Here is a 26,105-nt window from a genome sequence, read left to right as displayed (position 1 = left end):
GGAAGTGGAACTCAGGCAGTAATGCTTGCTCACCCACCTCTCACCTCCTGCTGCACAGCCCGGTTCCTGACAGGCCTCTGTTCCTGACAGACCACCGTTACTGCTGTGCAGCCCGGGGGTTGGGGAGTGCTAGACTAGAGTACTAGAAATGAAGTTTGTATTTGTGCAATTACTCACAGTTAATATACTGTAGTAAGTGAAATTTGAATCATGGTGTTGGGCAGTGTTGTTACTTAACTAAACTCGAGTCAGTCAAATTTGTGCATATGGGAAGCATGCAAAGTGAGAGCAGCCTGTAATTCAAAGACGGTTGAACTTTTTGATCAGTTAAATAAAGATTTGGTAGATTCCGATAAGATTTCAAGTGCAGGGCTACTTAGAGTATTTGATCTGAGCTGTTGAACACCTGATACATTTTATGTGATAATGTCAATTTGATGTTACTCTCACAGCTTCCTTAATCCTTTTATGCACTTCCTTAGAGAGAACATCTCACACTAACTCTCTAGAACAAAATCCGTATTACAGTAAATAAAAACAGTGTTTTTAGGAGAATAATAGTGATGATGATTGTAAATTCACCATGTAGCAGCTGACATTGAAAGCAAGTTTTTAAAAACTGTTTTGTATAATGTTGATATTCTACTAATTGAAAGTTAAATCAATTTTGATTATTTTAGTTGGGTAATTTCATTTTTACTGTCTTCATACAAGCAAAGACAGTTGGCCCTTGAACAGCCTAGAGGTTAGGGGCACCAACCCTCTGCATTGCCGAAAATCTGTGTATAACTTCTGACTTTCCAAAAACTTAACTACTTATAGCCTACTATTGACCAGAAGCCTTACCAAGAACATAAACTGTTGTTTGACATATTTTGTATATGTATTATATGCTGCATTCTTACAGTAAAATAAACCAGAGAAAAGAAAATGTTATTTTAAAAAATCATAAGATAAAGTACATTAACTGTTAAGTGGAAGTGTATCATTATAAAGGTCTTCATCCTTGTCATTTTCACATTGAGTAGACTGAGGAGGAAGAGGAGGGGTTTGTCCTGCTGTCTCAGGGGAGGCAGAGAGGGAAGAAAATCCACCTGTAAGTGGACCCATGCAGTTCAAACGCATGTTGTTCAAGGGTCAACGGTGCTTTGTTCTTCAGTGTGAAAAATAGAGTCTCATTCTGTGTTGGCTGAAATTTAATATTGTTCATTTATTTTTGATTTCCTACAGGTGAACTGGCACAAAGGTTAATCTCAAGATGCCACTAGTGAAAAGAAACATCGATCCTAGGCACTTGTGCCACACAGCACTGCCTAGAGGCATTAAGAATGAACTGGAATGTGTAACCAATATTTCCTTGGCAAATATAATTAGACAACTAAGTAGCCTAAGTAAGTATATATCAATTAAAAATATACTCACAAACCTGAATGTTATGCTTTAGAGTATTAAGAAGTTGTGCTTCTGATTAATTTGGGAGTGTGGTTTGGTGAGAAGAGTACAAAATTATCCTGAAAAATATAGTCACATGAGTATGATTATTGAGTTTTAGAATAATATCTTCTTCTGCATGATGTTTCTTCTGGGAAAGGAAAATACGGACAGAATCTCTAGAAACAGTATCACATGATGAATTAAAATTATTGAGATTGTTTTAAAAATATATAATCTGTGAAAGGACCAGAGTTGTATTTTTGCTTGGTTATTATCACTATTTACTCTGTTTAAAGGCCTCAACTATTTGTGTTTTCAAACACTAGTATCCATCTCCTTATATATATAATCAGTTTAGGGAAATATTTTTATATTAGCAAAGATCTAAAGTGAAAGGTATGGGGTCATTACTAGTCAGAGGAGTAGGCTAGTCAAGTGGTTGTCTAAGAGACATTAGGATATAAGTCAGGAATCTGATATGCAATGTGGTGTGAAAACAGCAAGTGAACCTGGCCTCTGGCAGAAGTCAAGCAGGTTGGCCAGAGAATAAAGGCCAGTGAAAGAGGCAGATTAGAGAAAAGGAGACAGGCAATATGTTCTCATTACAAATTTACAGAATAGAGCAACTTGGTTAAAGAATTAAACAAATTATTTTCTTTTCTTTTTTTTTTTTTTTTTTTGCTTTATAAAACAAATTATTTTCTAATCTAAGTTTAATCAGAAAATTTTAAAAATAAATCTGGTCTGTCTTTTGCATTTAAGGATTAGCTTTTTCATAAGACATTGATATTTCATTTTAAAGGTAAAACAAGGTGTTCCTGGCAGAGATAATATCTACCAAGTGGTCCTAGATTTATCTCATCAGCCATATAAATTCTGATAAGCAGGCTTGGCTTTTCTTTTCCTTTCAACTTTTGTCCTTTCTTTTATAATTGAGTACTTAGCACAAGAGGTTGTTAATCTAATTTGGTTCCAGTAAGAAAGTTTAGGCATACATCTGTAGCGAGAGCAACATAAAAAGTTAAATTTGAATATTCTCTGTGAGAGTACTAGTTTTTTGCATTACCTGTGAAATAGTAAGAATAAATAAAAGGCTATTTTATTTTAATTTTGTTTTAAGTATATTCCTTCTTCCATTCGGTGATTATTTTTTTCAGTTTAGTGAATCATTAAAATATTGTATTGTTTACTTGAGACTAATTAAAAAAAGTGTTAGAGTTCCCAGATTAAATATGATTAACTATATTGTTTAAAGATTTTTGCATATTTTTTGTGACCTAGCATGGATTGATTCAAATATAACATGATGTCATATAAAATTTGTTTTATATACATTATGTACATACATAAGTATATAAACAAGTTAATATTAAAATTCATGTTAAGAAATAGAAATGGCATTAGTAATTTTGTATAAAATATTTCTTAAAATTAAGATGAATTCTGGATCCAGTACAGGCATCTTATTTTAGGTATATACCCAATATAGAATTTAGAACTAATATTATGATTAAGGGTGATAATTTGCAGTACTAACCCATTTGTTACAAAACTTAAAGATGAAAAGTTAAGGAATTTTTAAGTCTATATAGTCTATATAAGCAACATCTATCAGCAGGCACATGGTTATGCTGTAGCCAAACTCTGAAAATTATAAATACCTAGTAACAATATAACTAAATTAGATGTTGGATGCTTCACTTTTAGAATCAGAGACCTGGAAGGCATCATTTAAGCAGTTTGTAGAGATTCAGAAAGAAAGAGAAAACCCATAAAATACTGTAGCAAGGTGTGACAATAGTTTACCGCCCTGATATTAACTTCTCTGGCAGCTTTCCCACCTGACATAGTTGAGAATCTGGAATTAAATTTAAAAGGCCTCTAGATAGCCAGAATAAATAAACTCACGCACTAAAGACCATGCACATAAAATAACCAATTGATCCCTCTCTCAAAACCTGTTTACTTTTACTTTGATAGTTCAAACAGATTTGATGATGTGGTTTCCAAACAGTTATGCTTCAGAGGATAAAAGGAGGAAGCATGGGAGGAGATACCAGAAGGAGGCATCACTGAACCCAACCAAAAGGAGGTAGTTTACAGGAAAGGACACAGTGATGTAAGGGAAGATGCAACATAAAAACTGGGAAGAAGCCATTTAATGTAAAGCAAATATCTTTATCCATTTCAAGGCTGTTTCTGCCTAGGATAATATTTGATTTTCAAAATTCATGCCCATGAGTCCCTAAGAAAAAATTAAATTATATTTAATTTTATATTCCATTTAAGAAGAGGGAAGCTTAGAATACATTTCACAAGTTTCCATCCAAAATAGTTAAAATAACAATTGATGTATTAGATAATCTCTGAATTACTTAGAAAACTTGGCTATCCAAAATGTTTCTAGATAATGGAGATTTTCACTTTGGTGCTACTATTAGTACAAAAAGTGCTTGAGAGTATAGCAATGAAAGTAAACTGTGGGGATCTACATGGCTTAGGGCTGGATGTCTTCCTGACCCTTTCCTCACAAAAATGTACTTCCTTTTTTTATTTTTTTGAAACAGAGTCTTGCTCTGTCACCCAGGCTGGAGTGCAGTGGTGCAATCTTGGCTCACTACAACCTCCACCTCCCAGGTTTAAGCAATTCTTGTACCTCAGCCACCCAAGAAGCTGGGATTACAGGCAAGTGCCATCATGCCTGGCTAATTTTTGTATTATTTTTAGTAGAAATGGGGTTTTGCTGTGTTGGCCAGGCTGGCCTTGAACTTCTGGCCTCAAGTGATCCGCCCACCTTGGCCTCCCAAAATGCTGAGATTACAGGCGTGAGCCACCATACCCAGCCAGTACATCTGTTTTTTAAGAGATTTTTCCTAGTAGAACATAATTCTGTTTATATTAGGTAATTACCACAAACCTATAATTCACTTTGTGTCAATTTCCTCTTGCTCATTTTATTGCTTTCTTAATGATGCAAGATTTTTTACTCCTTAGCTGAGCTAGGTCCGGGTTCTTGTCTCATGACGAGGAAGAATTAGGCACACAGATACTCGAAGAGTGAATGGAGTAGAATTTATTAAGAGAAAGGAAAGCTCTCAGCAAAGAGAGGGGTCCTGAAAGCAGGTTCCAGGTTGCCCCCTCACAGTTGAATACAAGGGCATATGTCCCCTCACAGTGGAATACAAGGGCATACATATGTATATAGAAGCTGATGGGGCTGGGTTCCCTATTTGTATAAGGCACAAATTACTGGTGGCTTCACCACATTCTCCCAGTGCACATATAGGCCCTTAGTTCGCTGTGGGCATGTTTAGGCAAGCCCCCTGTGCAAGTTCCCTTATCTGCCCAAAGCATCTGGTGTAAGCACTTGTAGGGTGGGTCAGAGAGTCTCTGGGGACCCTTCCCTTACTGTCTGCCTAAAGCAAGCTAGCTAACTCCTTTCATTAACAACCATTGGGATTCTGCATACCTAAGGGATCTCTTCCCCTGGCTTTTCTCTTATTGAGTATAGTCAGTTCTTATTGCCAAGATTAGTCTTTTTCATCTCTGTATCTATACCTAACATTTGTATCCCTACCAATTGTTGAATAAATGAATAACTTTATACCTGCTTTTTCTTCCATTTGGGTTGCTTCCCCTATCTGCCAGAGAAACTGTCTCTGGATGTATCTTGATCACCGAGTAACTTTTGACACCTGAAAGTGAGGTACTTCTATCTCTGCTGTGTTGCTGTTACCTTATATTAAGAGCTGCCTGTTATTGAGCTCCTCTGTATTAGGTGCACTTCAAGTCTCTTTGCTTACTTCTTTTAGAGACAGATATTTTTATTCCTGTTTTACAGATAAGGAAATTGATACCAAGGTCTCACAGTGAATAGAGCAAATATTTGGACTTATTTATTAAATTGCTTTAAATATTTGTTTAAATGTCTGGTTCTCCCTCTGTTCAAAATTCAGTAATGACAGGGATCTTCTTCCAGTTATTTTGTTTTACTCTTTTCAGTAATAAGAACTTACACAACTAGAGGAATACAGTGATTTTAGATTTATCATTTTTTTTTTTCAGAAATTGTAACAAGAGAGTGTAAAAGATCTCCTAAATTTCTGAATCTGTATTTTGGGCATACCTGAGACAAGTCATTTACTAGGTCTTTGATGAATCTTGGGTTCTTCCATTCGGCCTAAAATTTATTTCTACCTAATACAAATGCTGATTATATAGCTGATTATATATAAATGCTGATTATATATAAATGCTACAGTCTACATATAAATGCTTTCAGATTGACAGGCATATTATTTGCATATATATTTGCATCATAATCTTCTCTAACCCTCCTCAGGTGGACAGATATAGATAAAGCAAGTAATTTCCATTTTAACATTTAACAGGAAGTAGTAGAACAAGGTTTAAAAGCAGGCTTCCCACGGTATCTCTTTTCTTTCCCTCCCCCACTTTGTCATGGCTGGGTGACTTTAGGGTTTAAAGTTTAAAATACAGTTGGCCCTTGAACAATGTAGGGGTTAAGGGCACAGATCCTCAGTGAAGCCAGAAATTTACATATAACTTTTGACTCCCCCCAAAACTTAACTGTCTATAGCCTACTATTGACCAGAAGCCTTACCGAGAACATAAACTGTTGCTTAACATGTATATTTTATGTTGTATGTATAGTAGTATACTATATTCCTACAATAAGGTAAGCTAGAGAAAAGAATATGTTATTAAGAAAACCATAAGAAAAAATGTACTTACTGTTCATTAAATGGAAGTCATAAAAGTCTTCATCCTCGTTATCTTCACATTGAGTAGGCCGAAGAGGAGAAGGAAAAGGAGGAGTTTGTTTTGCTGTCTCAGGAGTAGTGGAGGCAGAGAGGTGGAGGAGGTAGAAGTAGTAGAGATGGGCACACTGTTGTAACTTACAAAAGCACATCTTGGTTTCTGACTTTTTTGCTTCTTCATTTCTCTAAAAATGTTTTTATATAGTACCAATCCTCCTCTTATTTGCTTTAGTTTTGGTACCTGTATCACAGAAGGGTTCATGTTGTAAAATAAATCAAAAGTAGTCTTGGATAAGTGGAACCCTTTTGACAGATTCTCTAATGTTAATTTGTTTTCTGACACCACTTCTTCTATGTCGTCTTTTTTTGGGGGGGGGGGGGGTGATTCCATTTTTTTAAATCTGAGATTTGCTCCTTTATTTTTTATTTGTTATTATGCTTTAAGTTCTAGGGTACATGTGCACGATGTGCAGGTTTGTTACATAGGTATACATGTGCCATGGTGGTTCGCTGCACCCATCAACTCGTCATTTACATTAGGTATTTTTCCTAATGCTATCCCTCCCCCAGCCCCCCACCCTCTGACAGACGCCAGTGTGTGATGTTCCCTACTGTGTGTCCATGTGTTCTCGTTGTTCAGTTCCCACCTATGAGTGAGAACATCTGGTGTATGGTTTTCCAACCTTGTGATAGTTTGGTTAGAATGATGGTTTCCAGCTTTATCCATGTCCCTGCAAAGGACATTAACTCTTCCTTTTTTAGGGCTGCATAGTATTCCATGGTGTATATGTGCCACATTTTCTTAATCCAGTCTATCATTGATGGACGTTTGGGTTGGTTCCAAGTCTTTGCTATTGTGAATAGTGCTGCAATAAACATAATGTGTACATGTGTCTTTATAGTAGCATGATTTGTAATCCTTTGGGTATATACCCAGTAATGGGATCACTGGGTCAAATGGTGTTTCTAGTTCTGGATCCTTGAGGAATAGCCACACTGTCTTCCACAGTGGTTGAACTAATTTACACTCCCACCGACAGTGTAAAAGTGTTCCTATTTCTCAACATCCTCTCCAGCATCTGTTGTTTCCTGACTTTTTAATGATCACCATTCTAACTGGCATGAGATAGTATCTCACTGGGGTTTTGATTTGCATTTCTCTGATGACCAGGGATGATGAGCATTTTTTCATATGTCTCTTGGCTGTGTAAATGTCTTCTTTTGAGAAGTGTCTGTTCATATCCTTTGCCCATTTTTTGATGGATTTTCTTTTTTTTCTTATAAATTTAAGTTCTTTGTAGATTCTGGATATTAGCCGTTTGTCTTATGGGTAGATTGCAAAGATTTTCTCCCATTCTATAGGTTGCCTGTTCACTCTGATGATAGTTTCTTTTGATGTGCAGAAGCTCTTTAGTTTATTTAGATCCCATTTGTCAATTTTGGCTTTTGTTGCCATTGCTTTTGGTGTTTTAGTCATGAAGTGTTTGCCCATGCTTATGTCCTGAATGGTATTGCCTAGGTTTGCTGCTAGGGTTTTTATGGTGTTAGGTCTTACATTTAAATCTTTAATCCATCTTGAGTTAATTTTTACATACCGTGTAAGGAAGGGATCCAGTTTTAGCTTACTACATATGGCTAGCCAGTTTTCCCAGCACCATTTATTAAATAGGGAATCCTTTCCCCATTTCTTGTTTTTGTCAGGTTTGTCCAAGATCAGATGGTTGTAGATGTCTGGTGTTATTTCTGAGGACTCTGTTCTGTTCCGTTGGTCTATATATCTGCTTTGGTAGCAGTGCCGTGCTGTTTTGGTTACTGTAGCCTTGTAGTATAGTATGAAGTCAGGTAGTGTGATGGCTCAGCTTTGTTCTTTTTCCTTAGAATTGTGTTGGCTATGTGGGCTCTTTTTTTGTTCCATATGAACTTTAAAGTCGTTTTTTCCAATTCTGTGGAGACAGTCAGTGGTAGCTTGATGGGGATGGCATTGAAACTATAAATTACCTTGGGTAGTATGGCCATTTTCATGATATTTATTCTTCCTATCCATCAACATGAAATGTTCTTCCATTTGTTTGTGTCCTTTTTTTTTGTTGTTGTTGTTGAGCAGTGGTTTGTAATTGTCCTTGAAGAGGTCCTTCACATCCCTTGTAAGTTGGATTCCTAGGTATTTTATTCTCTTTGAAGCAGTTGTGAATGGGAGTTCACTCATGATTTGGCTATCTGTTTGTCTGTTATCAGTGTATAGGAATGCTTGTGATTTTTGCACGTTGATTTTGTATCCTGAGGCTTTGCTGAAGTTGCTTTAATCAGTTTAAGGAGATTTTGGGCTGAGACGATGGGGTTTTCTAAATATACAATCATGTCATTTGCAAACAGGGACAATTTGACTTCCTCTTTTCCAAGTTGAATGGCCTTTATTTCTTTCTCCTGCCTGATTGCCCTGGCCAGAACTTCCAACACTATATTGAACAGGAGTGGTGAGAGAGGGCATCCCTGTCTTGTACCAGTTTTCAAAGGGAATGCTTCCTGTTTTTGCCCATTCAGTATGATATTGGCTGTGGGTTTGTCAGAAATAGCTCTTACTATTTTGAGATACGTCCCATCAATACCTAATTTATTGAGAGTTTTTAGAATGAAGGGCTTTTGAATTTTGTCAAAGACCTTTTTCTGCATCTATTGAGATAATCATGTGGTTTTTGTCTTTGGTTCTGTTTATATGATGGATTACATTTACTGATTTGCGTATGTTGACCCAGCCTTGCATCCCAGGGATGAAGGCCAATTGATCATGGTGGATAAGCTTTTTGATGTGCTGCTGGATTCTGTTTGCCAGTATTTTATTGAGGATTTTTGCATCAATGTTCATCAGGGATATTGGTCTAAAATTATCTTTTTTTGTTGTGTCTCTGCCAGGCTTTGGTATCAGGATGATACTGGCCTCATAAAATGAGTTAGGGAGGATTCCCTCTTTTCCTATTGATTGGAATAATTTCAGAAGGAATGGTACCCGTTCCTCCTTGTACCTCTGGTAGAATTCGACTGTGAATCCGTCTGGTCCTGGACTTCTTTTGGTTGGTAGGATATTAATTATTGCCTCAATTTCAGAACCTGTTATTGGTGTATTCAGGGATTCATCTTCTTCCTGGTTTAGTCTTGGGAAGGTGTATGTGTCCAGGAATTTATCCATTTCTTCTAGATTTTCTAGTTTATTTGCGTAGAGGTGTTTATAGTATTCAGCTGAGATGGCTAAGGGAGGTTCTGTATTTTACAGAGGGCCGGCGGACTGACTGGAGTGCAAACTCTCCAGGGCACGTTTTTATCATGATGACAGTGTAAGAGAGAGAACAGAAGCACTCAAGGCTTAGGATCTGGACTGGCACACTCCCACTTCCTTCCACTGTTTCATTATTTCCTTGACTGACACTGTTACAAACGCTGTGAGGTCATGCAAAACATTTGGACACAGTTTTCTAAAATTTTATGAATTTGTTGTCTTGGGCTTGATGGTTTTCTTGGCTTTTTCAGTAACAACTATTACATCTTTGATGATATAATCCCTCCAGACTTTCATGATGTTCTCTATTGGGATTCTCTTCCATAGTGTTGACAGTCTTCCATAGAATACTGTGTGTAATGAGTCTTAAATGTCCTTATGACCTCCTGATGTAGAGGCTGAATTAGAGCTGTCATGTTTGCGGGCAAGTGGACCACTTTGACACCTTCAGTGTGAAACTCATGGAGTTCTGAGTGGCCAGGGATGTTGTACAGTTATCACAAAAATTTTAAAAGACAGTCCCTTAGTGGCAAGGTACTTCCTGACTTCAGGGACAAAATGTCGATGGGACCAATCCAGAAAAAGGATTCTCATTGTCCATGCCTTTTTATTGCCTTGCCTTCTTCTTTTGGCCTTCTTTTCCCTTCAAGGCTTGAGGTTAGCAGCTTTATAGATAAGGGCAGTTCTGATGATAAACCCAACTGCATTTGCACAAAACAGTAGAGTTAGCATGTCCCTTCCTGCCTTAAATCCTGGTGTTCACTTTTTCTTACTAATAAATGTCCTCTGTGGCTTTTTTTTTTTTTTCTGGAATAAGACATTCTCATCTGCATTAAAACTCAGTTCAGGCAGATATTGTTTCTACTCAATTTTTTTCTTTTTCTTTTCTGTTTTGTTTTGTTTTGTTTGTTTGTTTCTTTGTTTTGAGAGAAAGAGAGAGAAGGTCTCACTTTGTCACCCAGGCTGGGCTGGAGTACAGTGGCATGATCACAACTCACAGTAGCCTCGACCTCCCAGGCTCAAGTGATCCTCCTGCCTCACCTCCCCAAGTAGCTGGTACTACAGGCGCATACTATCGTGCCCCACTAATTTCTGTATTCTTGGTTGATATGGGGTTTCACCATGTTGTTCAGGCTGGTCTCAAACTCCTGAGCTCAAGCAATCTGCCCACCTCAGCCTTTCAAAGTGCTGGGATTGCAGACAGTCATGCCTGGCCAATTATTATTATTTTTTTTTTTTCAAGCAGCATACATGGAAACCAATTATTTTCTTAATGGCATCTGGGAACTGATCTGCTGCCTCTTGGCTGACAAAAGCTGCACCTTCTCTTGTTGTGACATTTTTAAGGCCAAACCACTTTCTAAAAGTATCAAACCATCCTTTGCTGTCATTAAATTTTCCAGGTTTAGATCCTTTACCTTCCTTTTGCTTTAAGTTGTAGTATAAGGACTTCACTTTTTCTCAAATCATGTTAGAGTCTATATGTAGACTTTTCTTGTAACAGCCATGCACCCACAAAAAGTGCATTTCGATACAAGATTAAAAGATATTCACAAAAAAGTACAAGGTTTTTGTGTCTGCTGATGTAGCTGCAGCAATGGCTTCATGATTTTCCTTTTCTTTTTTTATAATTGCCCTTAAGTTTGATTCATTTATCTTGAAATGCTAAGCAACCACAGCTGTAGACCTCAATCTGTGGTTCATATCAAGCAAATCAACTTTTTCTTGTAATTTTATGACTTTCCTGTACTTGAGAGTACTTCCAGCATCACTGGTGGCACTTTGAATGAGTCTCACAATGTATTCAAGGTTTACAGTATTGCATAAAACATGGTGAAAAATATGCAAGAACCATGAGAGATTACTTCCTACTCTCATATACAATTTATGGAGAGAGAACTGCTCAAACAGCATTTTAAGTGGATACAACACTAGCGCTAACTGCAATATCAACAGAGGGTGGCTATAAAATTATTACAGTAATACAGTATTACTACACTTAAATTTATTGTTATGATTTAGTACTATTAGGTTGGCAAAAACCGTAATTACATTTGCACCAACCTAATACATCTTTACATTTCTTTATGTTTCTCTTGACTATGAGTGGCATTATGTATGTTTGTGTTTTGTGTGTAAATTTTGATATGTTTTAACTTTTTATAATAGATTTCTGTATATTTTGTGGTAGTAAATAATAAAATACACTCATATTTACATATATTTTATGCATTCATAACGTATCTTTAAAATATTTTTTAAATTTTTAAATATTTTTAGGCTATGTGGTTTATCTGCAAATTTTTTCAAATTGTCTCAAATCTCTAAAATTTTCAGTGTAATTATTGAAAAATATCCACATGTAAGTGGACTAGCACAGTGAAATGATTTTGTTCAAGGGTCAACTGTAATTCCAAATAAATGCCAAATTCAACAGGACACCAGTTTTAATATTACATTGTTCAATATTTATCTCTGATCACAAAGTATCTGAGGCAAATATCATGCTAGATTTCTACTGCTTGCAAAGATAAAAACTCAGTGCTCTGGATATTAAATTTTATGATACATGTTTCATTTTTGCTTAGGTAAATATGCTGAAGATATATTTGGAGAATTATTCAATGAAGCACATAGTTTTTCCTTCAGAGTCAACTCATTGCAAGAACGTGTGGACCGTTTATCCGTTAGTGTTACACAGCTTGATCCAAAGGAAGAAGAATGTAAGCTTATTAATATTGTATTTTCTTCTGTGTATATATTTTAAGTTAGATGAGATGAATGATATATTTAAGAACAATATTAATCATGAATGTATTACAGATCATACCCATGTCCTTTGGTGTACATATTGTAATAAATCAGTGAATTATCTAAAAATGCCATCGGTATGACTCTCCTGGCTTTTCTTTTCTACTGTTTTAAATCTCTTCTTTTTGTACACTAAACAGCTCCTAATTTTGGCATAAATAAGTCATTTTAACCAGATATTTTCCTCCATTCTCTTCATTCTCTTTCTCTTTTCTCCCTTATAATTTATTTGTATACTTTTGTCTTAGAAATAAAAACTATTAGAAAATTACCTGAAATCTTTAGGTTTGACTCTTCAAGAATGTAACTACTTTTTTTTTGAGACAGAGTCTCACTCTGTCACCTAGGCTGGAGTGCAGTGGCGCGATCTCAGCTCACTGCAACCTCCACCTCCCAAGTTCAAGTGATTCTCCTGCCTCAGCATCCTGAGTAACTGGGATTACAGGTGCCTGCCCCCATGCCTGGCTAATTTTTTTATTTTTAGTAGAGATGGGGTTTTGCCATGTTGGTCAGGCTGGTCTCAAACTCCCGACCTTGTGATCTGCCTGCCTCAGCCTCCCAAAGTGTTGGGATTACAGGCGTGAGCCACCGCACCCGGGCATATAACTGCTTTTAATATGCTTTTTTATGTGCATATTGCTAAAGTCTTACTAGTTATTTAACTGAATGCAACTTCCTACTTTAAATGAACATTTCAAAAACAAATTGCCAGTATGTAGGGTGTAAACATTCTATACCAAGATATTAAATCAGGAATAATCAGGTAAGGAAGCCACCCTATAAGCTAAAATAACTGTAGAAACTTCAGTGGTAAAATCATGTTTTATGCCTTGATAGAATACGTTCAATGCCGATGTTTCCTAAATGCCTCTTTTTGTTTGTTTTACAAAAAAAAATGTAATACTAAGAACATAATTTGCACTTATCTACCACAGAGAATTGTTTAATGGAATTTCTTACACTCTCTTCAAAATATTTTTGTTGCATTAAATAATATATATGCAAATTATATAATAGATATAATTTTTCGTGTAAATGCAAATTATATAATAGATCTGAACTTTAACAATAAAAATACTAAAGGATGTCACTGGAAAGAACAAAAATATAATGTAATGACGGATGTCTTAGTGATGGAACCAGCTATTTTTGAAATAATCTAATGTGTAAATAAGGAGAGGTAAATACTTGGCACACTAGATTTCTACCACTTGTAAAATGTAAACTCAGGGCTCTGGATACAAGAAAAAAAGGAATAATACTTAAAAAATAGCTTTATTAAGATATATTTCACAACCTACCTATACCTTGCAGTTCACCCATTTAAAGTTGAAGTGTACAGTTCAGTGTTTTTTAGTATATTCAAGTTATGCAACCATCACCACAATCAATTTTAGAGTATTTGTATCACTCCAGAAAGAAGCCCTGTACTCATTAGCAGTCACTCTGTTTCCCCTTCAGCTCAACCCCTAGCAATCACTGATCTTTCTGTCTGTATGGATTTGCCTATATGGATTTGTCTGTATGGATCTGTCTGTATGGATATTTCATATGAATGAATAGTACAATATGTGGTCTTTTGTGACTGCTTTCATTTAGCATAATGTTTTCAAGGTTAATTCATATAATGTGTATTTATATTTCCCTGATGGCTAATGATGTTGAATATCTTTTCATGTGCTTATAGGCCATTTGTATATCTTCTTTGGAGAAATGTCTATGTAGTTCCTTTACCCATTTATAATTTGGATTATTTGTGTTTTTATTTTTGACTTGTTGGAATTCTGTGTATATTTTGGATCTAAATCCTTTATCAAATAATGATTTGCAAATATTTTCTCCCATTCTTTAGGTTGTCTTTCTTGGTGGTGTCCTTTGAAACATGTGCATGTATCAATACATTAATTACACCTCATGGAATTCTTGAAGTAAAATCATTGTTAGTGATGAAAAAATACTTTATGGTCATGCTTTCAGATATATAATTTATAGCCAAAATTTGTTTTTTAGATAGCTCAACTATTTCTAACTTGAATATAAATTTATGCCATCAAATAATAGAGAAATACACGGGCAGTTCTCATATGTAACAGAAATAAAAGTCAACATTTAGTTTCAAAATATTGTTACATTTTAACAAATGTCTTAGAACCACCGTTAAACTTGAAAGTGAAAATACAGATAACAGTAAATAAGATGTTTGTGTTAAAAAACAAATTTTAATATTTCAACAACTATACTGTCAGAATTATACATAGTTTCCTTTAAAATTTTGTGGAGCAGTGGGGGAAGAATTCAGAATCTAAAAGCTGAACTACTTCATTTGAAATTGTTTTGGAGAGGTTGTATTGAAGGAGTTTTCAGTTATTTAACCTTGGTTTTTTAATTCAGTGGGAGTTCAAAAAAAATAACATCATGTGTACAGTACTAAATTGCATAGTGTGGTATCAGTTTTTTTAAACCATTTTGTAGTAACTGAAAACTATCAATTTCGAAAATATTTTTAAATGAATTTTAAACAAAGACTTGTACAATTATATTTAAGTCAATTATGTTTATAAACATTATACCGATTTATTGCTTCATAATTCTATTTTATTAATATCAGATGTTATTGTTGGCAAGTGGAAGGGGCTTCACCACAATGGTCAGTTTATAGACAAGCGATAAATGGGAGGAGTTGAAGGTAGAAAAGTACAACATGCTTATTACTTTACATGTTTCTTATATCCTTTACCAAGGAAGTTTGGGGAGATTAAACACTAGGTTTCATCTTAGTTACATACTTATTGATTAATAAGTGGGGTAGGAGAGTGGCAAGAACTGATCCACTTTGACTGCAGACAACACAAGCCACTTCTGGCAGGAGCCTGAAAACAGTGTGTGGTATTGTGGCAAACAAATTAGCCTTAAAGGCAAACAGATCTGACTTCTGTGTTCTGGCTCTTCTGTTTATTAACTGTTTAACCTCAGGTCAGTTATATACTATGTCCTAGCCTTGGCTTTCTTGTAATATTTCAAAATGGAATAATTCATATCTTACTGAATTATGAAGATTAAATGAAATGAAAGTTAGTGAAACCATCTAGCACATATAGTATGTACTCATTAAATACTGTATCTCCAGTGCCACTTTTTAGTGACAGTGGGGAAAAACTTTTTGCTTCTCTGAATTTTATTTTAGTATTTATAAGTGTGTTACAGGTCATGCAGCAGTGGAGTTGCTAGAAATGCAGTTATGGTGCCGCCGTTGCAGAGCCAGCCTATTGCACCACCTGTGCCATTGGTCCCGTGTTCATGTTGAGTGAATTTACTTGAGAAGATGATAGGAAAATTATTTTAGGGAGAAGGATAACTTAAGAATTGTTGGCCGGACGTGGTGGCTCACACCGGTAATCCCAGCACTTTGGGAGGCCGAGGTGGGCAGATCACGAGGTCAGGAGTTCAAGACCAGCCTGGCCAACATAGTGAAACCTCATCTCTACTAAAAATTAAAAAAAAAAAAAAATTAGCCGGCCGTGGTGGCAGTTGCCTGTAGTCCCAGCTACTTGGGAAGCTGAGGCAGGAGGGAGGAGGAGGACGGAAGAGGAGGGAGGAAGAGGTTGCAGTGAGCCGAGATCGCACCACTGCACTCCAGCCTGGGTGACACAGTGAGACTCTGTCTCAAAAAAAAAGAATTGTTAGGATTGTTATACTGACCTTGCTATGAGGGTATTTGTCTGTATACTTAAGGCCATATTAAATATCTAAGAAACTACTTTATTTTTTAATATCAGGAAATCACTCTAAGAGTTAAGAATGCAGCATTTTTGTATATTTGTTATTTTAACGTGCTGCACAGTTCAAAATAAATGAAGTTATTTTTAAATCATCACATATGTGATGGGGCTGTGCTAGTTACTGGGAATACTAATGTATAAGATAGTCTGAGTCTTCAAGAGCTTATAGTTAGGTAGAAATCCTTATAGTTCAGATAAAATATAAGTTAAAAAGAATAATATAGATCACCCAATACTTAAAAATATTTCCTTTACAGTAAAGTTTGTTTTAACTTGATAGTACACACAAAAGATTTATAGCATACGTAGTGTAGAGGTTAACAGCGTGTTTAACCCACAGTGCCACTAATAAGTAAGTAATTCCTTTCAGAGTTACTGATGTAAGCTAAAAAGAAGGAATAAAGGGAGATGGAAAAGAAGATAAATAGGAGAAGAGAACCTAAGTTGGTGGGGGCCCATGATGGCAGGTAGAAGAAAGAAAAAGGTATATTTGGTTGAAATGTAGATATGTTTCAGATGTCTTTAGGGCCTTCTGAGCCCTAGAAATCAAAGGTTAATTAAAACCTATCTGATTGGGAAATTAGGCACAGAATGATAAGGGTAAATATAATGATAGAACATTTATAATGTGGTTTCTGATTCATAAGCCACTAAGGTCACAACCTCTTGAACCGTGCTGACTTTTAGACAAATACAGTATATGAATTTGCCCTTATGTTAAATCATCTTAGTAAAATAAAATAAAATGAATTCTTGATTTTTGTTTCAGTGTCTTTGCAAGATATAACAATGAGGAAAGCTTTCCGAAGTTCTACAATTCAAGACCAGCAGCTTTTTGATCGCAAGACTTTGCCTATTCCATTACAGGAGACGTACGATGTTTGTGAACAGCCTCCACCTCTCAATATACTCACTCCTTATAGGTAGGTAGGTTAATAAATGGTAGCCCTATTATTTATCTCAGACTTCAGATTGAAATGCTAAATCCCCAAACATTCTTTATTTCATTGGGCTTCTAGCCAACACATAGAGCCCTCTCTGTCCACCACCTTTGCAAAAACCTTTGTTTTATTCACTGGATGAATTCCTAAGATTCTGGCATACAAAAGACAAGACCTATTCAAAAGAGTTGTTTTGACAAGTTAAGAAAAGCCACTGGTAAACTTATTAATATAAAGAGATAAGGAGTCATTATTGTCCTTTTAATTTAATTTTTAACCAAATGGAAAAAGCTCAAAATTCTGTCCTTCTAACAAAATAAACATTATAATTTTTGCTTGTTTTGTCTACTCTTTTTTTTTTTTTTTTTTTTTTTGAGGCAGAGTCTCGCTCTGTCACTCAGGCTCACTGCAAGCTCCACCTCCCGGGTTCATGCCATTCTCCTGTGTCAGCCTACCGAGTAGCTGGGACTACAGGTGCCCATCACCAAGCCTGGCTAATTTTTTGTATTTTTAATAGAGACGGGGTTTCACTGTGTTAGCCAGGATGGTCTCCATCTGACCTCGTGATCCGCCCGCCTCGGCCTCCCAAAGTGCTGGGATTACAGGTGTGAGCCACTGCGCCCGGCCTGTTTCGTCTACTCTTGATTTGTGTGCATTAACTTCTTATATAATGAATAGGTAGTACCTTAAAATGCTTTTTACCACTTTGAATAAAATCTGGAATTATTTAACCTTTTTTTGAAGTTCTTTCACGTGGTTTGTTAAATGGATAATTTAAGATGTATGACACATCCTGAATAAAATAGTATTTAGAGAGTTATTTGAAATTATAAGTCAGTGTGCAGATCATTAGATATAAATGTGACTATTAGAATGACTATTACGTGATGTATTTTGGATTTAGTAAGATAAATCATAGTATTGGCAGAAACTTCAAAATTTCTCTATTCTAGATGATGTTATTGTCTTTTCAGGCTTTTATCTTTGGCAGAGCTATTTGTAATTATTGGAATTGCCCAAAGGACTTTTGAGAAAATTTGGGATTCAGCAGAAGTTAGGGATGAAAATTGCCCAGCTGTACTTTGAAGTATTAGTACTAACTCAGAAAAGCATCTGGTTTTCCTCTTTTCTTTGTTTCCTCAGATTTGTGAGAAATTTTCTATTGGTGCAATATTCAATTTTATTTTGTCAATATTTTAACAGGAGCTGTATTTTGTTGATATAAGAGGATAAACATTTTAGTGAAATTATTTCTGTTCTGAGTGCCTAAGTCTTACTAATGTGTGTTTTAATTGATACATTTCAGAGATGATGGTAAAGAAGGTCTGAAGTTTTATACCAATCCTTCATATTTCTTTGATCTATGGAAAGAAAAAATGTTGCAAGATACAGAGGATAAGAGGAAGGAAAAGAGGAAGCAGAAGGTATTACAAGAGATTAAAAAATTGAGGTTAATTTTTGTATATTTGTGTTTTGTTGCATATATTGAACTTCATTAATCTTGTATTTTGAAAGTTTTATTTTATTGGGTCCATATAGTTAAATACTGAAGTCTTTATAACTCCACAGAAAGAACACAGTCTGATGGGGAGCAGATGAGCAATTAGGTTATTAGAGTATGGCATAATAAGTGCCGTAGCAGAGGTATGCATAAAGGGTTTAGATAACACAAAATAGCATCTGCTTTAGCTAGCAGCCAGGGTAAACACTTCCAACAAAGCTTATAATGAATCTTGAAGAACAGATAGGAGTTAGTTAGGTGGACCAAGGAAGAGAGGAACATTTTGGTAAGAAGGAACAATGGAATCTTGTACAGATATTGGTAACGTAGATTAAGCTAATATTTTCTGGCTACAGAGCACATCCTAAACGTTTCTCTCCTAAATGTGTTGGAGAGGTTATTATATTCACATGAAATTTCTGTTATTTCTGTTGTCATTTTCCACTTTCTAATAAAATTCACTTCTCTCTGCTTTATATTTCATGTTAATGATAACTGAAAACACAGAAGGTTGAAGCAAAGTTAGATTTAGGCTGAATTATGAAGGAGGCAAGTTCTGTCTTTATCATCTCTCTGGTTCTCCTGTAACTATCTCTGCTTTCCCTAATCCCTGTATAATGCCGTTGTATTGTCTTCTTTGCTAGATGGTAACCCAGTATTCTAGCTAACATTTGCAAACTAGTGACTGGCAAGCCAGATTATGCCTGTAGGGTGTGTTTCATTTGCCAAACACAGAGGTTTTTAAATTTTGGAACTAGAGTGCCTGAGATGGACATATCTGTCTAGCTCACCACATGCCCCATCTTACACCCGACTGACTTCATTCATGTATGTTATCCGCTTGGCCGCTTTGGGCATTTGAATTTGTTACACTTACTCTAGCCCTTTCTATACTTTCTCCCCCAGTTTTGAATCACTTTTTGTTTTATTGTTTAAAGACAATGTTTTCTGTTGAGTGATATAGTTATTATGGGTTAATTAGATAATTGAATTTTTTTCTAATGTGTTGGCTAACTAATCAGTTACTTCCCAGATAACATAACCTTAGTACATTTTTACATTTTGATTAGAGGTAGGCAATGCCATTAATGGTAGAAACTTCAAACTAATGCCTGTGGAGCAAGGGTTCATGAATCTTTTTTCATGTGAAAGACTTTCTGACCTCAAATTGTATTCTTTAGGCGTACTATTTTGTGTCTGGCGCCATCAGTTCGAATTAGGGGTTAAACAAAACATGGCAGGAAACTGGGACTGCAGCACACTGGCTAAGATTTAACTCGGAATGTACAAGTGAACCATTTCTGTGTTACTTTTACTATATTACGATGACATTGTCTTTTTTAGTGTTGATGTTAGAATGTTATTTTGATTGTTATAACCTCTTTTTTTAAATTAGCACTTTTTTTAATTTTTTTAAAAAATTAGCACTTAAGCATTTGACTTTGTTTCAATACATCTGTTATAGCAGAAAAATCTAGATCGTCCTCATGAACCAGAAAAAGTGCCAAGAGCACCTCATGACAGGCGGCGAGAATGGCAGAAGCTGGCCCAAGGTCCAGAGCTGGCTGAAGATGATGCTAATCTCTTACATAAGCATATTGAAGTTGCTAATGGTCCAGCCTCTCATTTTGAAACAAGGTTTCTTTACTTTTGTTTTTGTTTTTTTAAAAAAATGATAAAACATTGGCTTTATTTGTAATATCTGTACTTCTAAGTCTTGAGTCCTAAACTGTTGAACAGGCAGACCCTGTTATAAATATAGAGATTACTTCAAAATCCCTACTGCTGTGGGCCTACTAAAGTCAGGCCTTGAGCAGGTCATTTTCATACCTGGACTTTAGTTTTGTCATCTGTAGAAAGAGGTGGTTGGAGTGGCTGATCTTTAGGGTTGTTTTAGCTTTAGTGTGAAATCTCAATAGTCTCTCAATATTTCGGGCACAGTCTGCTAGAATTTTGTAATGGAAGTGTAGGGTCTGGGATTTTTTTGAAATACTATTGATTTACTGCATATAAAATAGGAGTGAAGAAGGGGTTCTGTTTTGTTCCTTTTGCTTTCCCCTGTCTTCCTTTCTTTGCCACATCACCCACCTCAGATACATTAGGACTTTCAAACAAAAGTACTCATCCCTTTTGTAGAAAAGAATAGGTCTTTTTCCTTTCTCAGTGGCCAGAGGCCCTAACTAAATAACATACTACCAGCAAACACATTAAACTGGCATCTCTCTATGAAGACATTTACTTGGGTATAGTCATGTTTGTTTGTTTGTTTTGAGACAGAATCTCGCTCTTATCACCCAGGCTGGAGTGCAGTGGTGTGATCTTGGCTCACTGCAACCTCTAACTCCTGGGTTCAAGTGATTCTCCTACCTCAGCCTCCCAAGTAGCTGGAATTACAGGCACACGCTACCACGCCCAGCTAATTTTTGTATTTTTAGTAGAGATGGGGTCTCACCATGTTGGCCAGGCTGGTCTTGAACTCATGACCTCAAGTGATCTGCCTGTTTTGGCCTCCCAAATTGCTGGGATTGCATGCGTGAGCCACTGTGCCCAGCCTAGTCATATGATTTTTTAATGGAGAAGAGCTTAAGGTTTTCTTTTAAGTAATATACATATAAATTATTGGGCCATAAGTGTGCAACATCTTGACCTATTTTAGGAGAAATATACATCTGAGAGATACTATTTATCTGTATTACTGAAAGAATTGACATTAAAAAATTATAGACACATTTATTTCTACTACAGTTGAGTAATTAAGGTATTTATCTGGCTCACTAAATACAGTAATTTCTGACTTGCTGTGTGTACATCTGTTAAATCCAACTTTGTCCCCAGAATGTACTAGTAAATATTTATAAATCTTAACATGTTCGAGGTATCTGAAATTTTGCTTACATCTAAGTCACATGTTGCTATGTTACTCAGCTGTTTTCTGAGTACCCTTGCACGTTTAAAACAGCAGAAGGACAGAAACAATATAGCTAGCCACCTCTGTGCTGTTAGTATCGGGGAGGCCTTTCTCTCTGGTGCAAGACTTTTAGAAGTCATTTGAGAGCACACTGAGATATACTAATAGTAGAAAACTCATTTTCCTATTCTACCTTTCTGTCATTGGCATCTTCTTGTAAAGAAAAAAACTGAAATAGAGGCAGATAGCTTTCCACACAACTTGCTAAAAGTTAATTATTTTCTTGTTTATTAGATTATGTATGTAATGCTTTTCATCCTGTGAGTTGAATTAGTATTCTGTTATAAAATAATAAAATAACTGATGGTCATCATAGTAGATCTCTAAATCAACAAGTAAGGGTTACATTGTGAGCAGCATTCTTTGTTTTAAAAGCAGGATTAATGTAATACTTTTCTGAAAGTTTCTTAAAAATAGTTAAAATGTTGGCATTGAAAGGATAAACTTTAAATATTTAATATCTCATGTAGAACACTTTTCCTCCCAATAATTCAAGAAAAATTCACTGATACTGTATATTTCTTTTAGACCTCAGACATACGTGGATCATATGGATGGATCGTACTCACTTTCTGCCTTGCCATTTAGTCAGATGAGTGAGCTTCTGACTAGAGCTGAGGAAAGGGTATTAGTCAGACCACATGAACCACCTCCGCCTCCACCAATGCATGGAGCAGGAGATGCGAAACCGATACCCACCTGTATCAGGTATGTTGGAACAAGCATATGATGTTTTATCTTAGGAGTCAGTAACTTTTTCTTTCAAGGACGAGATAGTAAGTATTTTTGGCCTTCAGGGCTTACAGTTTTTGTCACAAGTACTCAATTCTGCCATTGTTGCATGAAAGCCACCATAGACTATACATAAACAAATGTGTCTGCATTTAAATAAACTCTGTTTATAAAAACAGGGAGCAGGTCTGATTTGGTCTATGGGGCATTATTTGTAATCTTCTGGTTAGAGCTGACACACTCTCCTAGGAAAATTTAGCTAATAAGATTTTAAAGACTAAAGCCTGTTTCATTTTATTATAGTGTTGTTATTAAGCATATCATGTGCAGTGTATTAAGAAAAATTAAGGATTTTTTGGAATGTGGGTAACAGTCTAAGAAATGGGAACCAAAGATGTGATTATTAATACTAATTTGGTATTAAGGAAAATACTTAAAGAATTTCAGAGAGGATTGGCAGTTGCTCATAATAATCTTTCTGTAAAGCTATTTTGAAGTTTAATCTTGTCAGTTATTATCCAAATGATAAATTTCTAATAGAGAAATATTAGGGAAATTTTCTAATAGAGATATAGAGATCAGCTTTACAATTTTCAGTTAAAAATCCAATTTTCTATCACTGACTCATTTGATGTTCCATCCTCAGGAAAAGAGAGAGCTGTGAATTTCTTTCTGTGGTTTGTAATTAGCTGTCATTGATGTAACTGAAATAGCATATGATGAGACTTAATAGTTTCAGTATAAATACAACATTATATTGGCCACAAGTATTGCTACAAAATTGCATTATGATCAATGTTGAGTCATTACAGAGACTCCTGTCAGTATAGAATTGAGCATTTTATTTATCAAAGTGAGCATAAAATGTCTGAGTGGATGCAAAAGTTGCATGAAAGAATGAGACTATTTAGACTATTACAAACCAAAGCACCACTCATTAACTTTTTTTGTTGATGTGCTTTTAGTTCTTTTTTTCCCTAAATACTGTTGAAGATGTTAAATTTCTATAGGAGCATGTTAATGGATCTATTTTGATATAATTACAGATAGTCATTTATAGTTTGTGTGGTTAGATTTTCTCTTTAGGCTTTTCTCTTTTAATAACTTGCTAGAATCTCTTTGTCATTTCAGTTCTGCTACAGGTTTGATAGAAAATCGCCCTCAGTCACCGGCTACAGGCAGAACACCTGTGTTTGTGAGCCCCACTCCCCCACCTCCTCCACCACCTCTTCCATCTGCCTTGTCAACTTCCTCATTAAGAGCTTCAATGACTTCAACTCCTCCCCCTCCAGTGCCTCCCCCACCTCCACCTCCAGCCACTGCTTTGCAAGCTCCAGCAGTACCACCACCTCCAGCTCCTCTTCAGATTGCCCCTGGAGTTCTTCACCCAGCTCCTCCTCCAATTGCACCTCCTCTAGTACAGCCCTCTCCACCAGTAGCTAGAGCTGCCCCAGTATGTGAAACTGTACCAGTTCATCCACTCCCACAAGGTGAAGTTCAGGGGCTGCCTCCACCCCCACCACCGCCTCCTCTGCCTCCACCTGGCATTCGACCATCATCACCTGTCACAGTTACAGCTCTTGCTCATCCTCCCTCTGGGCTACATCCAACTCCATCTACTGCCCCAGGTCCCCATGTTCCATTAATGCCTCCATCTCCTCCATCACAAGTTATACCTGCTTCTGAGCCAAAGCGCCATCCATCAACCCTACCTGTAATCAGTGATGCCAGGAGTGTGCTACTGGAAGCAATACGAAAAGGTAATTTTCTCAGCTCCATGAAAAGCATTGCTATAGTAGCATTGGAAACTTTCTAAATATTTAAGACAAAAATGTGTTCCTTATTTATAAAATTTTAGGTGATCATGTTGTATACAAATGGCCTTTAGAAAGTAAAGCTATATCCAACTTATATTTAAAATCATTTTCCAGAAAATAGATCACATTTGATCATTTTATTTTCATGCTTTGTAGGTATCCTTAAAATGTTTATTGAGTGAATGAGAAATTTAATATATCAGACTTGTGTTATAGAATATTTAATTAAAACCCTTTATATTATGCTTAATGTGTATATTAACTCCTTTAAAAATAGTATTTTCTTCAATGTTAAGGCTGTTCATTTCGGGTATCCATGACACTTACTCTACCAGATGCCTTTAAAGGAGTGAGGTTCTTCCCTTAGTAACAAAGGAAAGACTTCTCATATTCATTCATTTATTGTCATTATTTCCTAAGCAATGACTGTAGGCCAGGCACTGAGCATATAGAATGAATAATAGTGCCTTTCCCTCAAGTACAATGGATAATGAAGCCACAGAAAATATATTCAACAATGTTTAATTTATTTGACCATTGGGATGATAGAAGAAATGTACCACCTCATTAATTTTTTAGGGGGTGGTAAGCAAGGAGGTATAGTAGACCATGATGGATAAATAAACTTTAGATACCTACTGGGATACCTGGTAAGTTTTACCAACTAATAACACAGATAACATAAAGATTTAATGCCTTTCTCAGTATGATTTCTTCACATTCTTTTCTGATCTTTTTATTTTTCCTATTAGTATTTCTCATGTGTATTTTATTCCAGAAATGTTAATAATATCAAGTATGTAGTATTTGGTATTTTGATTTAAATGAATGGTTTGGATTCACTATATCAGGTATTCAACTACGCAAAGTAGAAGAGCAGCGTGAACAGGAAGCTAAACATGAACGCATTGAAAATGATGTTGCCACCATCCTGTCTCGCCGTATTGCTGTTGAATATAGTGATTCGGAAGATGATTCAGAATTTGATGAAGTAGATTGGTTGGAGTAAGAAAAATGCATTGATAAATATTACAAAACTGAATGCAAATGTCCTTTGTGGTGCTTGTTCCTTGAAAATGTTGGTCATTCTAGTGTTTTGCTTTCTTTTCCTTATAATAAATGACCCTTTTCCTCCATAACTTTTGATTTCTAAGGAAAATATTAGCATACATTTCAAACTAAATGTTTTACAGTGGCTTATCTTTTTCTTCCCCCTGAAAAGACTAATTTGGTCAAATAAACCACTAAGTATTAAGCATGGACAGCTGTTGTTAGAGTAGCAGATTCAGTTTTTTGATATATCTTAATTGTGTACTTTGTGAATTTTAATTTAAAGAAAGCAACTGAATTGAAATCTTGAGGGCAGCTGTATCTATTAATGAGCCTTATTCCATTTCCTGATGTTTTAAAAGAAGAAACACTGCCTTGATTATATGAATACACTCAGAAAGTACATTTAGCTTGTAGTGTTGAATTCTCTTAAAGGAATGCTTGAATTTTTTCATTATTGTTTTATTGTTTTTATATACTTGCCTTATTTGAATGTTTAGCAGTATCCCCTTCCCACTTATATATTGTGTGATATGATTTTGCTTGCCTATAGGAGTTAAAAACTTTTCCATGTGAAATACTCTGACTTAAACATACATGTAACTTACATAACTGTTAAGAATAACAGTCTGATTTAATAAATGGTTCATTTTAAAAGTTCATCAGTGTTTCTGTTTGAATAAAATGATTTATCATAATTTATCAGATACTCTATGGTAGGCTTTAAATAGTGAATGAAAATTTAAAAAACACTTAAGCTACATAATTTCCTCTTAATTGCACAGCTTCATATTGTCTACTGTGTAAGGTAGCTTTTATGTCATTTTCCTCCTAAGTTCATAAACTCTATATTTCTCAACTGTTTGTGGTTTTAAATTAAAACCTCAACTTGTCATCTAATTTCAGCAAACCTTAATTTCAGTTTAACAGTGTTCTTGAAATTACGTTTTGCAGCCAGGCATGGTGGCTCACGCCTATAATCCTAACATTTTCGGAGGCTGAGGCTGGTGGATCACTGGA

At 35.7% G+C, this 26,105-nt stretch overlaps 1 protein-coding gene across 14 annotated transcripts in view; it reads left to right on the top strand.

Moving 5' to 3' along the window:
- The window catches only part of WASF1 (WASP family member 1), a 73,511-nt gene extending 47,764 nt beyond the window's left edge, over positions 1-25,747 (top strand). For 8 of the 14 annotated variants that reach the window (XM_065543214.2, XM_005551572.4, XM_045391662.2 and 5 more), the window contains 8 exons: positions 1,231-1,391; positions 12,075-12,209; positions 16,846-16,999; positions 18,324-18,441; positions 19,984-20,156; positions 22,015-22,194; positions 23,350-23,978; positions 24,887-25,747. In XM_065543214.2, coding sequence (XP_065399286.1) covers positions 1,259-1,391; positions 12,075-12,209; positions 16,846-16,999; positions 18,324-18,441; positions 19,984-20,156; positions 22,015-22,194; positions 23,350-23,978; positions 24,887-25,044 — 1,680 coding nt within the window. In that variant the 5' untranslated portion in view covers positions 1,231-1,258 and the 3' untranslated portion in view covers positions 25,045-25,747. The remainder of the gene's footprint in view (positions 1-1,230; positions 1,392-12,074; positions 12,210-16,845; positions 17,000-18,323; positions 18,442-19,983; positions 20,157-22,014; positions 22,195-23,349; positions 23,979-24,886) is intronic. The other 6 variants (XM_074036881.1, XM_074036876.1, XM_074036880.1 and 3 more) reach the window with 1 other exon arrangement.
- Positions 25,748-26,105: the final 358 nt, after the last annotated feature.

The sequence above is a fragment of the Macaca fascicularis genome, chromosome 4 (genome assembly GCF_037993035.2).
Source record: "Macaca fascicularis isolate 582-1 chromosome 4, T2T-MFA8v1.1".
Lineage (NCBI taxonomy): Eukaryota > Metazoa > Chordata > Mammalia > Primates > Cercopithecidae > Macaca > Macaca fascicularis.
Note: the sequence above shows the minus strand (reverse complement) of the source record. Positions and strands in the feature narration are given on the sequence as shown.